The 17,800-nt window shown below is 42.2% G+C and overlaps 1 protein-coding gene across 1 annotated transcript in view; it reads right to left on the bottom strand.

The window, feature by feature from the left end:
* tmtc1 (transmembrane O-mannosyltransferase targeting cadherins 1) overlaps nt 1–17,800 on the bottom strand; it is an 83,169-nt gene that overhangs the window by 2,887 nt on the left and 62,482 nt on the right. The window contains 7 exon segments of the mRNA XM_039601018.1: nt 417–494; nt 5,063–5,185; nt 8,733–8,870; nt 8,993–9,137; nt 14,163–14,298; nt 16,229–16,331; nt 16,452–16,560. Coding sequence (XP_039456952.1) covers nt 417–494; nt 5,063–5,185; nt 8,733–8,870; nt 8,993–9,137; nt 14,163–14,298; nt 16,229–16,331; nt 16,452–16,560 — 832 coding nt within the window.

The raw sequence follows: 17,800 nt of genomic DNA, 5'->3' as shown, positions 1-17,800 counted from the left end.
ACACTGTTTCTGCTACCAGCTTATGTGTAGTCCAACTTCACAGCTGTTATGCATGTTTCCATGAAATTCTTGAGACAGAAGGGGGTGAGTGAACACCATGAATGGGGTGAAATAAATGGACGTGCGGTTTGGGCTCAAACCGGTGGATGGGTCCAACAAGGCCCATTTCCCAAGGACAGCTGCTGGTCTCTGTCAGCCTCTAACATGGTTTCTGTAGTGGAAGACTTGGGCAGTACGAGCCAGCAGACACCTTGGGCAACCACCCCAGTAGTGATTTAGAGAGTGAGGGAGAGTGGACAGAATTTTATATAGCATAAACATCACAGTACATGCTGATGCTCGCGGATGTTGGATACATGTAAAGTTTGTCAGGAGTGTTCAGTTGTATTGGCAGATTTTAAATGTGTCTTTTCTACCTTGATGTGCTGAATTCCTCCCATGTTCATCCAGGCCTGTGATTGGTCTGGTTTGAGCTCAACAGCAAGCTTGTAACTCTGGTGATAGAGAAGAGGAATCAGTCATCGCTGGGGGCAAATCTCAGGTAAACACATATTATTTTGTTATAATGCAACCAGGTACAAAGCTGCAAGGTTTGTACCTGGTTGCTTCAGTTGCTTTATGAAAATTACTCAAAGGCTCACTGGTAAATTTACCAACTGATAGCAGCAGCTACAACTCTGGGTTTTCCATTCCCAAGATTTCTAACAGCAGAAGTGTGACCGGACTTAATATGTATTGATGCATGCTCAATCATCCAGATAAATCCCAAAAGGTCGATTCTGTTCATCTAGACGGTCCAGATGAACAGAATCAACCAGACTTAATAGTTAGTCGGTCAGCTGGTGTAGGCTACGGTTATACCTAAGCCACATAACCCACAGTAACACATCCTAAAGGTTCACTACTGGGTTCAGATCTGGAGAGTGGGGTTCCTACACTTCTCTGAACTCAATTTGTAAGATCTGACCATTCAAAGAAGACACAAATTTTGATGGAGCGCTGTAATCAAACTGCACTAAATTCTCTGCCATTGGTTTCAATAACTTATTGAGTCCAGTTTGACTCCATGACATTATCTGGCTAGAAGAGACCTTTAAAGACAGTCATGAAGGGATCCATGTGGTCAGAAACAGCACCAAACATCAGTCAGGAAGATAAACACACGTTTTAACTATAATTTGTGACATATCACATGATATGCCAACCTTTATACCATTTTATAAAGTGTTGTGTTGTTATGTTTATGTTTATGTTTCAGCTCGGCAGCATCCTGGAGATCCTGTGCCTTCAATTCAATTGAATTTATTTATATAACGCCAAATCACAACAACAGTCACCTCAAGGCGCTTTATATTATACAGTAGATCGTACAATAATAGATTCAGAGAAAAACCCAACAATCATATGACCCCCTATGAGCAAGCACTTTGGCGACAGTGGGAAGGAAAAACTCCCTTTTAACAGGAAGAAACCTCCGACAGAACCAGGCTCAGGGAGGGGCGGGGCCATCTGCTGTGATTGGTTGGGGTGAAAGAAGGAAAACAGGATGAAAGACATGCTGTGGAAGAGAGACAGAGATTAATAACAGATATGATTCGATGCAGAGAGGTCTATTAACACATAGTGAGTGAGAAAGGTGACTGGAAAGGAAAACTCAATGCATCATGGGAATCCCGGCAGCCTCACGTCTATTGCAGCATAACTAAGGAAGGATTCAGGGTCACCTGGTCCAGCCCTAACTATATGCTTTAGCAAAAAGGAAAGTTTGAAGCCCAATCTTAAAAGTAGAGATAGTGTCTGTCTCCTGAATCCAAACTGGAAGCTGGTTCCACAGAAGAGGGGCCTGAAAACTGAAGGCTCTGCCTCCCATTCTACTTTTAAATACTCTAGGAACAACAAGTAGGCCTGCAGTGTGAGAGCGAAGTGCTCTAATAGGGTGATATGGTACTATGAGGTCATTAAGATAAGATGGGGCCTTCAGTTTTAGAATACAACAGGTAGTAAGAGATTAAAATTAGGATATTATAAACAAGTGTGTTTGATTAAAAGTGTAAAGTTCAAAATGCTTCTCAGGCTTTTAGCCTCACATTGGCTTCTTTAGACACTGTGCTGATGCTGTGAAATAAAACATCCCACGTGCACAGACTTGGCCTTCTTTGAAGCTTCAGTGACCTGAGATGACCCCCACCCTACACAACCACCCCACCCCTGTTTCTTCCAGTTTCTTTTTCAGTCCATCAGCGTTTCTGATAGACTTTGCAGTTATTTATTTGCAGTTATTTATTTGTATAGAATGTTTGGAATCATGTATGATTTTCGTTCCACTTCTCACGTGTACACCACTTTGTGTTGGTCTTTCACCTGGAATTCCAATAAAATTGATTCATGTTTGTGGCTGTAATGTGACAAAATGTGGAAAAGTTCAAGGGGGCCGAATTATTTTGCAAGCCACTGTACATGACTGAGGAAATTAAGCAAAAATAACTGCAAAAAAAACCTCTTGAATGACTTTGGGTGGACCGTGCATCGTAGACAATCTGAGACTTTGTTGTGGGAGCAGTTACAAATGCTATGCACATTGTAGAGAATAAAGTTTTAGCACACAGCACAGCATATTTTGGACATAGGTTTTACATCATTTCCTACTGATAAAGATTTCCACCATTGCAATTAAACTTAAAACTACACCGATAATTAATAGATAAACAATAACAATTAAGTCACAGAAAAGTTCCTCTTTTTTCATTATCCACTAAAGAAATTTCTATTTTTCACAGTGGATTCACAGCGTGGGGAGAAAAGGACATTTTCTGAGCACGATTTTTTCTGTAATTTTACACATTTATTTATTTAGGCTAGAAGATCAAGGTGCACACGGTGGAAGTGGGGTGCAGGGGCTTTGTTGCCAGTACAACAGCAAAACTGCTTAAAGAGATTGGGATCAGAGGACAGGCGCAACGGCAGGCTATAAGAGAACTAGCTAACACTGCTGCGAGGACCAGTCACTGGCTATGGTTAGAAAGGGCTGACATCACTTGGGCAGCTAAGGCAGTCAGCTAACCGCGAGAGAAAAGAAATATTCCACTCTTCTCCCCTCTGCTCTTCTTCCCTTTTCTGGGAGGCAGCGGGGAGGTAGAGCTTACAGCCCGATCCGGCAGGGAGGTCTGGGAAGCCAGATCGGGCGCCCCCCTTCTGGCTCTCCCCTTCTGGCTCTCCTCTCTGCTCTCTCCTATCTTGTCCCTTTTGTCTTACTTCTCTCTATCACCTTTTCTGTCCCTTTGAAGAAGTTAGGTTCCATAAATGCTAAAGAGTTAAGTATTCCTCAGTTGCAGTGAATAGATAGGGCCTCCTTGGATGAGGGTGTCTAGTGATAATGGCCGAAACACCCAATGAATCCAAGGTCCACTACTGACGATGTGTCCCAAATTTTAAAATGATAAGCTCAATCAGATCTCTAATCCCAAAACCTAACCAAGGAAGGAAAATGGCAGATGAGCTTGGGTAAAAGACCGAAAGTTGAGGCACACAATGATGCGTGCTGCTGGCAAAGTTTCTGGGCTGCCTTTCCTCATAACAGCCATCCCTCAAGAGTCTCTCCATCTAAAGCAATGCATTATCAGGGATTGTAACATCTTGTCCTTTTTACTGAATTGTGCATTTACTGGAGCAGTATCTCTTCATCTCTAGCAGAAAAACAGATGCACTGTTGAAATTGTACGTCTTATTACATTAAATGGGATTACATGTGTAGTTAAACACCTTTACACTGAAAGGGGAAAGAAAGGGGAGTTTTATTTGTTTGGCCTAATAAGGTCAAAGTGGGCTGCATGTGGCCCAGTCTGGCGTCCCTGTAATAACGTTTCTGTTCAGTGGCACAGCTTGGATATATCTTTAATAAACCCTTCCAGTAGAGTCTCTGTGGTGCTGTTGCTTTCCTGGTCTCACAGGTTTAGTCATTACCTCCACTCAGTGTAACCTCAGATCTCAGCTGAGGAATAAATTCTAGACAAGAAATGATTGGTACAATTGCCAGTAATCATCCCACTTTATATGAAATCATAGCTACCACTGAATAACACTCAAATGTGTCTGGGCAAACACACTTTCTTTTTGCCAAAGATTCCAGGTCTGAAAACCTGGTCCATATAACATTGGTCAAAACAAACCTCAGACGTACGTACGTATGTGTAGTTATTATGCCATAATTTCAGGATTTACTCTGTATAAACTGTGTTGCTGTACTCTGTGCTGTCAAACTTTAAGAATTAAACTTGAATGCAACTTAAAGCTACTGTGACAGTTGTTTTTCAACCCCATCTTTTGTACACAGTCTATAGAGGATTCTAAAACTCTGACATATCTAACCTCTGGCTAAACTGCTATTTTAGCCAGAGGTTAGATATGCTTTGTGCTGTTAGCTGCTTATTAAAAAGCACTAGTTACCATCTAGTACTGTTAGTGAATAAACCTCTGTCAGAAACCTCTAAAAGCTCCCTTTTTCCTTTTAGATCTCACCCTGGGTCAACACACATTCAAATGATTAGTTCATTACCAGGCCTCTGGAGAACTCATAGACATGTTGAGGAGGTCATTTGGCCATTTAAATCAGCTGTGTTGGACCAAGGACACATCTAAAACCTGCAGGACACCGGCCCTCGAGGCCTGGAGTTCCCCACCCCTGCTGTAGTGGGAGGAAAACCACTCTACAAGACAACTTGATTTCGCTTTGACTTGTGAGTCTAAAAAACAGTTTTGCTGATCAAATTTAGTGATTTGTTATAAATATCTTGAGAAAATTAGCCCAAAAGACCAGAAAAATACTTTGTTTAAAAGTAAAAGTGACTGTGACTGAGTTAGCATTAAGCACAGTTGCAGACCATGTAATTTTCTACCTGGTATGGTTTCTTACATTACTGTTTGCATCACAGAATCAAACAAAGACACAGAGTCATCAGCAGCAGCTACAGAAAATCCATGTTGCTTACAGGAAGAAAACGAGAGAAAAATATGAGAGGGGAAAGACGATAAGTCTGTGTGTGACAGAGAGTACAGATTGTAGCACCTCGAAGGCTCGGTCCAGCTGGTTCATCTCTCTGAGCTGGTTCCCTTTGGAGAAATATAGCTCTGCTCTCACTGTCAGGTCACTGGGATTCTGCTGCAGGGCCTTGTCCAAAGCCTCCAGAGCCTGGAACGAACACACACACACAGTATATATAAACTGCAGGTGAACAGACTTGTCGAACTCTACATGCTAGTCTGACTGTAGGTCTGTGTAGGCCAGGGGTCGGCAACCCTGTGCCACAGCTGGCGCGCGAAGGGTTAACTGATGGCACGACCATAGCTGGACTGGTGATTGGTGGATGGTGATTTTTCATTTTTATGGACCGATGATTTTTTTTTCTTTTTTTTGGTAACAGTATAAACAATGAAAGGTGGTGGATTGGCCAGATGCTGGCTGATGTGTAAAAAGAACTCAGTTGTTTGGTGGTGGCTGTGGTGGCTGTGGTGGCTGTGGCGGCGCTTCCACAGAGGCCAGCAGGTGGATGAGGGAAAGGGGAGGCAGGAGGAGGAGAGACCCAAGGCGGCCGCCGGTCCGAGTGTCAGGTGAACTGAACTTCAGGTAAGAAGTTATGACCTGCAGTCTATCTGGGTCAGATATAAACCAAGTTTAGGTGGAGTTTATTTTCGTTGTGTTGACTTTTTACCGTCAGTTACAATAACTCGTACTGTGTACTAGCTAGCATGATGGAGTTTCTATACAGCTGGGTGGGTGCTGTGATGTTACTGATAGTGAACTTAATTTTATTCATAAGATTAGTAGAGTTGCCAACCATCCCGTAAAAAGACGGAATCGCTCCGCATTTAGAGAAAATATTACCCCTGCCAGTGGCAGACGCCCTCAGATATCGGTGCGTTGGTGGTTCTTTGTGTCCGGGGATGGGCGTCCAGGTACCCACCGGCTCACTCCTTAGTGGCTGCTTGTCGGGGCCTGGACCCTGGGGCTCGCTCGGGCCACTTCGGGGGTGGGGTGCCCTCGGCCTCTCGGCCTGGGGCTCGGTCACTCTGGCACAGCTGGCTGCCGGTGGAGCTCATGGGCACGTCACTGCAACCCCCCCTGGCTTCTGCTCCGCGGCTGCTGAGCGACCCCTCATCTGGGGCTCTCCTCAGCTCTTTCTGGGATAGCGGCTGCCCTCTGTTGGTCTTCCTTGGTCTCTTGTGTTCTGGGGGCCTCTGGATGTCTGGAGTCTTGATCTCCTCCATACCTGCTTCATGCCCTGGAAGACGGGGCTGTGGCCCCCCACACCCTCTAGCAGATCATTACATGAAGGAACCTTTTAAAAACAAGCGCGTTCATGCTCGCAGGTGTACACACGGGTGCTCACACACACAAACTACACCCTCTTTGGCTCCTACGTCAAAGCACACTGTGCGCTGTCGATCTTACGTGCTGCACAATAATGTTTAATATTTAGTATTTACTGTTATATTCCCATAGATCATTGTGATGTTGTTTATTATGTTGCTCTTTTTTTTTTTTCTTCTGCTTGTTTTCTTTTTTCTTTCTCAACAGGTGATCCAGGTGATCGATATATGTATTTTTTGTCTGCTTATTTTGTTGGTTTTTGTTTTTTGCCCTTTATCCCCGTCCCTCTTCTCCACTGTTTTTCTTTCCCTCTTTCTTTCTCCCCTTTCTTTTCTCCAGTCAAGTCTGTCCCGTATTTAGCAAGTGAAAATAAAATAAAATAAACAATAAAAGGTGAATCAAATAGACCATTACGGCAAGGCTGGGATGGTCCATTTGGTAAAGTAAATCCGTTGGACATCTTTCTTTGTCTTTAGACAATAATTCTGATGGCAAAAGAGCCAAACGGGACAGGCAAAAAAAAAAAAAAAAACCCCAGAAAATATTACGCGTTTCGTATTGAGGTGAGAAGGAACACAGTTTGTCCCGGACTTCAGCTAGAATGAAAAAAAGAGTTATTCTGCATCTTTACGCTGTCAGCTGCCTCTTCTCTCATTCTCTCCCCCTCCCTCTCCTGTTGCTACTTCAATCATGACACTGATCAATGATCAGCTGATCGACTTTTCTCTCTTGTTTGTTTATCGCCCACTTTGCACCAGAAAGAGGAAACCAGCGGATGTCGCGTTAAGCAACAGCAGCACGTTTAAGCTTGATCAGCTGTTGTTAGAATTTATTTCATATTAATTTCTAGTATCAGCTGATGTTTGTTGGAGCCACAGCTGTAAAAGCTGCTGGTCATCATGTTGGTTTGGATATGAGGTGAGAGGAAAACATGAAGATGAAACCAGGAGATGTCCTTACTGAATCATCAGAGCTGAACAGGTGATGGAGAAACAGGTTTACCTTTTAGGTCACATGAATGAGTTGAAGGGAAGTTATGAACTGTTTCTGAGAGACAAATAACACCAGGATCCTTTTCTATGTAGCTGACAGCTGGTAACTGTGCAGGGGCGGGTCTAGCAAAGTTTTGCCAGGGGGGCAGGTAGGGCATTAACAGGGAAAGGGGGGCACAGAGAAATACTTTTCTTTATTATTCTCATTTAAAATGTCTCGCTTTTAATAAATAATTATCTGAATCTTACAACCAAAGTTTTTATCTGATGTAAAATGTATAGAAATCATACATATACCAACAAGACAGTGTACATCACTGTCACAACAGCATTTGTTTTCTTTCAAAGGCTTTATGGGTTTTCCTATAATACCTGGTGGTCAAAATGCACGGGCCGAATTTTTGTCCCAGTCCAGCCCTGGGCACAACATGCAGTGAATTAATCTGAGAAGGTGCATTAAAAATAAATGGCCGGGCCAGCGGTGCACATCGCAAATTAGCTCTCATAGACACATTAGTTGTGCCGCTTCTTAATGATGATATCTTAGCTAACAACCCCAACTACCAGATTCAACTTATAATTGGCTAAAAATCACTTAGCCTACCGGTGAGAGGGACGTTGCTAGCTGGCAGTTTTTTCAAGCGATGTTGAAATTTCCACATTCCGACACTTCAAATGCTTCAGGAGCTGCCCGCTCAGCGCAGCATCAGCACCGCGGAAATACATGGACACATCCGTAGACTCGAGACAGAATTCACAATGTGTTTTCGGGACTTTCAGGTGTATGGTGTATGATTTTAGAATGCATAACAGCGTCTTACCCATATGTTAGGAGGTTTTTCTCCTACACATACACATCTACATACATATAAACTTACGTTCAGTCTTGTACTGTATATAAATCTGGTTTCTCTACCACCTTGGTTTGTGCAAGGCATACATTCCCGTATCATCATTCAACACACGAATCATAACACCATACTCCAGACTTGGCTGATTGGTAAGATGTGCCGAAGGAGTGGCTGTTGCTGGGTGGTCTGCCAGACTGGAGGAGTCTTCCAAACACCTCCAGTCCACATGTCAAAGTATCCTTAGGCAAGATATCAATGCATCGAAGTGTCAGTGGATACAAGTGTCCTGATGACACTTGTATGAATATTTTTGAGGGTGACTGTAGCTTGTACTAAAAAGTGCTTTGAGTGCTCAGTTAGAGTAGAAAGGCGCCATATAACTACCAGTCCATTTACCATCTCTTCTGTCAAACTGGGTCATATATTAACGAAACACTGACGGCCGTACACGCTGCTGGTGCTAACACAACAGATTCAGAAAGATCATTGGCAGTTGCTTTTATGAAAAGCAGAGGCGATACCTACCTCTGTGTAGTTGCCACGCTTGCTGTAGATTGCAGACAGGAGGCGGTAACATTCTATGCAGTTGCCTTTTCTGGATATGACATCGAGCATCATCTTCTCTGCCTCTTTGGTACGACCAGCCATTGCTAAAACCTGAGCCTGAAACATACATAGAGTTTTTGTGTGAAACAAGTTATGGTTAGCACGTGGTCTCCTTTCCAACCTACGCACAAGAAACTAAATGCTATTCTTAGTAAGTCTAAGTATGTATGTCTACTCACGAGAGCCAGCCAGATGTCGGTGCTCTCCGGTTGCAGGGCCACAGCTTCTCTGTACACCTGCAAAGCCTCCTCGTAGCGACCTGTGTTGTAGTATAATGCTCCAAGTGGTGTCAGAATGTCCACCTTCCTTGTCACCTGCAGTGCCCTTCATATAAAGGTCAAAGGTCATGGTTTTCAATGGAGGTGATTAGAGACTCTCAATGGTGGTGATTAGAGACTCTCAATGGTAGACAGACTGGCATCTGAAAACAACTGTATTAAACCTCATTTACCCATTCACACATAATTCAAGAAAGCACTTTATTGTATGCATTTTAAACTTTTTTATTATGCAAAAACTAATGGTTGGATGGATATCAGGGTTTCTGTGCAGGGGACTCGGACCTGTACATGACCCACTCTATATACAAACTTGTTGTAAACCCTGGAGTACTTCATCTGAATATCACAACTTTAAAGGGTCCCAGAAAGAAGCCAGCTTTTTGATCCCCATTTGTAGTTTGTTCTCTTAACCCATCCTAAATATTAGGACCAGTGGGAACCTCCAGGGTCTAATTCCAGTTATAGGTCTATGCCTCGGTCAAGGACTCAAAGTTCCTCAAAGAAATCCATGCATGAAGCAAAATTCAATTCAATTTTATTCATACAATGACAAAACACAACAACAGCAGGTGCCTCAAAGCAAAGTGATAACAACTGAGCAATCGTGCTTAAAAGTGTTTCAGTAATTTGAGGTCAAAAATTTGCCAATATCAATTTAGTTTCTGGGTTCAGACTAGGACTGGCTGATATATCAAGTTTTTAAATATATCGATACGAGATATGAGATGTGACAATATCGTTTATATTGATAGTCTATGTTACGTTATAATTATAGTTGTGGAACTGCTAGTTTGCCTCTCTTTCGTCCACTTTTGTCTCTATGCAACGTTACTCTGCCTCGCCTCTCTCCTTCACTGAACACAACTCCCCCTCCCCCATCGCTTCACCTGCAGGCAACGACAAGATGGACACGGCAGCTATCAAAGAGGAGCTGGTCGGTAAAAAGAAAACATTTGGAGATTACTATTTTAGTGCTGGTAGCGTTAATCTCGTTAGAATGACGTTAATGCCATAACTGCATTAATGTGGCAAATCTCCGTTAACGAATTACCGCGGATCGCCCCATGCGTGGGGCTGGACAGCGTCAACGCGTTAACGAGCAAACTTCGTTAACGCGTTGATGCCGTGCAGCCCCATGCACGGGGGCTGCACGGCCTAAAATCCTTTCATTTTCTCAAAAATTGACAGTGCACCTTATGTATGAATTCTGGTTGTGCTTACTGACCTCGAACCGGTTTTATGTGATACACAGCACTCAGCAATCTGTCAAAAAATGTTTTAGTTTGACTTTGGTAAGCTACGAAGCCGCACCGCTTGATGGATTGTCGGAGCATTACGGCTACCGTAGTCAGGAGCCTCGCGGAGTGATACGTACTGTGCTTCAACGTAATATTACAGTATTGTATGTGTATAAGGACCATAAATGGCACCTGTTCAGAGACATGGTTACGAAGAGGATTTCAAACTCAAGGCTGTCAGTCACGCAGTAGAAGTTGGAGCAGCTGTGAAATCTGTCTGTCTTTGTTATTATGCTCAGCTAGGGCTGTGCGATATGACCAAAATCTCATATCCCGATACAGGACATCGTCCCGATAACGATATAAATCACAAAAATTTAACATTTTCTGTAAATTCTGTGAATCTCAGGCAGCTCGACTTACATGAAGTGTTTTCAGCTGGGCGTCGTGTACCTGGAGTTGAGACTTTTAACCGATGCTGAAACGATACATTTTTAGACACAAGTTGTAACAGCCGCTGTTTTCTTTGTGAGTATTTATTACACAGCGTGCTGCGGGGAAAAGCCTGTTCTAACGTTTGAGTCTAAGGTTTATTTTTTAGCACCTGGCGGCTCTTTTTTGCTTCTCATCCGTAAATACTCACGCATCTTTCACGTGATTCAGTTTATTTTGAAAAGTCTCAACAGGATCTTGAGCTTTATTGTGAAAGGTTAATATGCAAAACAAACAAGCGGACGGCGGAGCAACGCCATTGTTTTACCGTCATGGTTGCTAACGACAACGCGTAAAAACAGGTGCTTAAATGATAGTGTGATATAAAAACGTCTATCGTTTCCTATCGTCATCCGATATATATCGTTATATCGAACAGCCCTATGCTCAGCGTCTTTTTAGTTTACATTTTGACTGCACAATTGTGAGCTTTTTGTTATACACAAAAACAATATTGTTTTATTTTATTTGTGGAGCATTATTATTTAATAAATATTTCTGAGTAATTTTTTCATGTACATCTACACTTTATGTTAATAAAAGTGCCTGTGTGACATCTGGGACACAGCTTTGACTAAGAACTCTCTTTTTGTTCTTACTTTATGGCTTTAAAAAAATATCGAGATATATATCGTATATCGCCATCCAGCTAAAGAATATCGTGATATGAATTTTGGGCCATATCGCCCAGTCCTAGTTCAGACCACAAGAACAAGAGTCCCTCTCTCTCTGTGCTTCACTCCATGTTATGTCTCTCTCTGCTGTCTGGTATTCCAGCACGCAGTGTAACTAAACTGATTTATTTTGACACAAATCTTTTCCCAGAACAAGTGTATGAACAGAGAGACGCATAAAAAGGCTCAGCAGGATCGCCCTGAAGAGCACTCAGACAGACTTTAACTATGTTGCCGTTTCTTCCTTTGAAAGAGAATAAAGGCATTAAACCCACCGCTCCAAGTGTCCCATTTTCGGAGAAATTTTTTCCTGCTTCATCATTCGAGCTGGATTTTATCATCTCTCCTATCCATTTTCCAGAGACACTGACCGATGCCGTGCACAAGAAAAAAAACCCTCTAACCTGCTGTTTGGGAGGGGGAGGCCAGCAGCAGGAAAATGACTGGGAGGGTGATGAAAATCCATAGTTTATGAAATCGTTTTCACACTTTACTTCATGTGATTCGGTAGAGGACCAATAGGGGGTCCAGGACCCTCTTAGGGACACACACCCATAGGGCTTAAAATCCAGAACTGTTCACCAGTTGCTCTCAGAGCTGAAGAAAATCCTTGGATAAAAGAATGAAGAAACTTGAAGAAACTTAAAGTAGTCCAGACGCTTTTCTTTCCAAGCTCATGGATGACTGAGAACCTTCACAGACATATTCTCTACAGAAAAGGGAATTTCACTGGTCTGTCCCAGTTAAGGTGAAAGTGGGCTGTATGTGGCCCGCGAAATGAGTTTGATGCCCCAGTCTACACAATGAGCCAAGATGCCATCTAGGAAACATCTACAGGGTGGGCCATTTATATGGATACACTGTAATAAAATGGGAATGGTTGGTGATATTAAAGTCCTGTTTGTGGCACATTAGTATATGTGAGGGGGCAAACTCCTCAAGATGGGTGGTGACCATGGTGGCCATTTAGAAGTCGGCCATCTTGGATACAACTTTTTTTCAATAGGAAGAGGGCCATGTGACACATCAAACTTATTGGTAATGTCACAAGAAAAACAATGCTGTGCTTGGTTTCAACGTAACTTTATTCTTTCATCAGTTATTTACAAGTTTCTTACCACTTACAAAATGGCCGACTTCTAAATGGCCACCATGGTCACCACCCATCTTGAGGAGTTTGCCCCCTCACATATACTAATGTGCCACAAACAGGACTTTAATATCACCAACCATTCCCATTTTATTACGGTGTATCCATATAAATGGCCCACCCTGTAGAAAACCCAAAAGTTTGTGCTTGGATTCTATTTGGTGATTTCAGTGTCCGTGGTAACTTTTCTGGTTTGAGTTTCTAGTATTCAGTGTGAAAGTTTTTCCCAGCAAATAAAACTGCCGCTTTGAGTTTACCTTTACATGTACAAGTCCTGCATTTGGGCCTGCCACAGCACAAACCTCAACAGATACTGATCCAAAAACAGCTGCCCTCACAGGTGATATGCTACATAGCAAAGGGGGACTGGATATCGGCATGCAACAACACTCAACAACTTCAGGAAAAGCATTTTGGAAAAGAATGGTGCTTCGATGACCCCTCATTCATTTGTATGACCTGGAATTTATAAATATAGAGCAATATTGGTGGAGGCAAACCACAGTTGTAGCCACAGCTGCCCTGGGGCAGACTGACAGAAGCGAGGCTGCCATATCACGCCATCGGCCCCTCTGGTCAACACCAGTAGGCGGTAGGTGAAGTATCTTGCCCAAGGACACAACGACCAAGACAGACAGAGCTGGGGATTGGTTACAAGCTGGTATTCTAGCACGATGTGTAAGTAAACTGATTTCTTTTGACACATTTCTTTTCCCAGAACAAGATTAAAGAAATGTATAAATGTCACGGTCCTGGGTCGGTGACACAGTGTTTTGAGTTTCGTACTATTATTGATCTGCGATTTTCATCGTGGCTTATGACTGCTAGTGTTTTGGTTTCTGTTTTGTATTTCTAACTCTCTAGTTCTTCTTTGTCTTGTGATCTCTAGTTCTAAGGTTTGGTTCCTGTGCCCCTCATGTTTAGTGTAGGTTTAGTTCTGTCATGTTTATTTTCTTGTTCCCCAGTCAGTCGTGTCTCATGTTCCAGTTTGTTACTCCTGTCCCTGTGCTCCGTGTTCCCTTTGTTCAGGGTCTAGTCCGGATTGGATTTTTGCTTCTATTATGCTTTTTGCTACAGTGCAATAAAGATGCCTCTTTTAGTTTATCATTCTGTCTCTGGGTCCTGCGTTTGGGTCCTACATCCTGCCTGCCACAGCACACCATGACAATAAAAAGGCTCGACAGGATCGCCCTGACGAGCACTGGCAAAGACTTTCGCTCCCTTTCACAAGAAGAAACGTGTTAAACTTGCCGCTCTGAGTGTCTCACTATATGAGAGAGTTTTTCTGACAGGAGCTGAACAACAGAGTTTTGAAACTCTGCTAAAAATTTTCTTGTAAGGCTCTGTCGAGTGTATTCCTGTCGTGCATTGAGGATTCTAGTATTTTTTGATCCCTGTCAATTCTGAATGTTCTGAACATGTATGTGAAACTCATTTTTAGCCACACGGCAGCACTGATAGGTACTTTTACTGACAGATACTTTTGCTCTTCTTAGAAAAACTATTTTGCTCACCTTTTGTACCAAGACTCAGCTTCTTTATTCTCATTGGACGATCGGAGCAGACGGCCCAGGTTTACCATGGCTACGTAATGTGCCGGTTTGAGTCGCACAGCTTGCTGGTAGTGAGCGGCTGCCCGCTGTCCTTCTCCTGGGGGAAACGAAAGTGTAAGAAGGAATGAGAAGAGGGAGGAAAGGAAAGGAGTGTTATGGGGAGGAGTGAATTAAAGAGCACGCTGGTGTGTCACTTCCTATCAGTGAAGAACATTGGCATTATATTAATTTGCAACCCCATCAGCAGCCGTCACAAAAGCTGTGTTTACAATTTGAGTTGCTGCAATGACATTTCTGCAAAATGGACTTTGATGTAGGGTGTCTTTGAATTTAACCCTCTGTAGGTTGATAATTTTTTTATTTCCAACAAACAATCTCCAAAGGTTGATTCTGTTCATCTGGACGTAGCGTTTTCAGTGGTACAGTACATTTGCATAATGACTGAAACTAGCACTTCCCAGCCCATTGTTCCTTCAGTGGGCTGGTTTCAGTCATTATGCTGTACTGTTTATAAGATTGGGGAAAACTTCAGTCAGCTGAGACTGAAGAAGCCACTTGGATGAGTGACGAAATGTTTCTCCCACTGAGAACTCTACGTCCAGATGAACAGAATCAACCTTTGGTGATTTACCTGGGTGATTGAGAATGCAACGAGACGTCCATCAAACAATGTTTTTTGAGCAGTCTATAAGCATATACTTTTGGAAAAAGGGCAAAACAGTCAAAATATTGACTAGTACAAGTAGCTCTCTGTCCATGTTTTTCTTTCTCAGTCTCTCTTTTATTTCCATTCTGTTCCCTTTCTGTTAATACATATGTAAAATATGCGGTATAATATATGGTAATGCTCAGCCATTATGTTACCATATTGTCCCTAGCATTTAACAGACTTGGGTCTGTTTTCTAGCCCAAACTTTTATTTCAGAGGGATAATCTCATACAATTCTTCTACTGAGCAGACCCAGAGTGTCAGGGGGCTCGGTCCATGACCCAGGATTTTTGAGGTTTTTTTTTAAATTTTTTATTGCTTATTATATATTGCTATAATGTTAAGTTCTAATATTATTATTAGTTTGTCTTCATTGAGTTTTAGCCTAGTTTATGTTTCTTCTGTGTCTCCTTATTTACTAGTCTTCCTGTCCTCTGAGTAGTTTGTTTTACTTTTAGTTATGTCAGTGCTTATGTCTCCCTTATCTGTTCCCATGTCTCTCCTTGTGTTCGATGTCTCCCCAGTCTGTCTTGTGTTCCATGTTGTCAAGCTTGTGTTATCATGTCTACGTCTCTCCATGTTTCCTGTTTTATTTTGAAAGTCTTGTGTTTCCATGTTCAGTGTGTTTAGTTTTGCTTCCCCTTTGGTGTTCAGGTTCATTTGTGTTGTTGTGTGTGCTGCGTTTTCCCAGGTGTTTCCACTTCCCTCGTTACCCTTCGGTGTATTTAAGTCCTCTGCGTCCCTCTGTTAAGTGTCAGGTCGTCTGCTCGCCTCATGTCTATGGATTTTTCATGTCAAGTCTCCGTTTTTCATGCTTCTGTTCAGGTTCATGTCATAGTTTTCTTGTCTCGTTCTAGTTGTACCCAGTTTAGGTCATCATTATTCTTTGCCTCAGTTCGCCTTAGCCTTTGTTATCACCCTAAATAAACAGATTGCCTTATGTTACACTTCGTTTTTTGAGGGTCCACACCTCAAACACCCCTGGCTGCTCCGCCGTGACAGAGGTTCTTTTTATATGCATTTTTCGTTTTTCTTCCATCAGTTTAATATTTGATCACCAAAGGGCCAAAGACTTACATTCATTTTTTGAAATTGTTGCTAAATGTGATTTTCTATGGGGTGTTAATCAGAAGCCCACTCAAATTTTGATACAGTATAGATTATTATATTAAGGCTCAGTTCTCTGGCTGCGGGTTCATTTTTAAAATTCTGAAAGGAAGCAAAATTAAGTCCTTTAAAACAGGCTTATATATGGTCAGTGTTTGAATCTTTTAGTTAAAGTAAGCCTGCATTTGGAAAACTGGTAGGTTCAACTCACCCGTATCCACCAGAAACACGCCGTAGTTGTTATGCAGGTCGGAGCTGTCAGGACAGTTCTCTATACCTTTTAAATAAACTTCATTGGCTTCAGAAAAGCGTTTCTGTGGGAGAACAAAGAACAATCAGAAAGGATTAAAAAGAGTTACAACGGCCTTTCAGGCACAATAACAGAATGTGATACATTACAATGTTTGTATGTTTTTGTTTGTGGTTTGAGTTACCTGTTCAGCATAGAGTGATGCCAAACTGGAGTAAGCATCAGCAAAGTGTGGACCAAAGCGAATCGAATCTTTGAGCAGAGCCTCAGCTTCTTTCTCCTTCCCCTGAGATCTGTAGACATCACTCAGCATTAGCATCATTATCATCATCATCATCAATTCCATTAACAGCATTTTTATCATTATATCCTCATTATCATAATAACAGCAATACTCTCTTATCGTCATTATATAGTGTTTTTCAACTCTGAGTGCTCAAAGTATTTTGTTTCTACAAGGAGGAGATAGCTCAGTAGGTAGAGTGTTCGTCCCATGAACCCACAGGGGTTCAAATCCACCGAACACTGCTCCCCCGGTGCTGTGCTGGCAGCTGCCAACTGCCTCATTGAGTGAATGGGTTAAATGCAGAGGAGTAATTTCCCTACAGGGGAAGTAAAAAAAACAACAAAAAAACAACTCACCCATTCATAGAGCGCTTTATCCTATGTTTATAAAACTTTCTAACTAACAAGCACATAGTAAGACAAATGCTTCTAGACCAATTTGGACTTAGTATTTTGCTTAAGGTCTACTTGAACAAACTGACTGGATCTGGAGATCACAGAACTTCTGATTAGTAGCGGATCCTCTCTACCTCCTAAACCAGAGAAGACCAATACATTAACAGAAATATTATTGTTCAAAGCAAAATTATACATTTATTACCTACATTATTGTGTTCTATCTGGTTGAGGTGAGTGCTGTGTGCAGGCTAGAAAACGTCTCCCACACCAAACTCAATGTCTTGGACGCCGCTTAGTGCTCTGTTGCATAGTCGTCTTGGAAAAGGGAGGGACCAATCACAAACCTGAGCGTTTTGCCACCCCAGAGAGCACATCTCCGCTGCTCTAGAGTCCAGTCATGGCGTGTTTTACACTGCTGCTTTGCATTGCACTTGGTGATCTAAGGCTTGGATGCAGCTCTGTGCACGTTGTCGATTTCTATAACGGATTCGATTTCGATTCACAATTTTGACTCAGACAGTCAGAAATATTAAATTCTGATCATTTATCAATACATATATTTTTATATCTGTGTATAAAAACAAAGCTGACACTTGTTAGACTTCATCAGAGGTGTGAGCATCACAGCAGATGCCTTTGTGTCAAAGTAACTGATGATAAAACAGAAACACATGAACCAGATATTCCTAGCCTGGCTTTTTATAGCAGATAACCTTAAAAATATTCTGCAGTAGTTAAAAAAAAATGAAGAAAACCATGACTCAACATATAAACATGACCTGATGCTGTCAAAACTGCTAAATCTGCCTACTTATCAGGTCTTATTTTGACTAATTGTCACAAGCCCCA

The sequence above is a fragment of the Oreochromis aureus genome, linkage group 17 (assembly GCF_013358895.1).
Source record: "Oreochromis aureus strain Israel breed Guangdong linkage group 17, ZZ_aureus, whole genome shotgun sequence".
NCBI classification, from domain to species: Eukaryota; Metazoa; Chordata; class Actinopteri; order Cichliformes; family Cichlidae; genus Oreochromis; species Oreochromis aureus.
The sequence above is the reverse complement of the archived record's forward strand: the minus strand, read 5'-3'. Positions and strand labels throughout refer to the sequence as shown.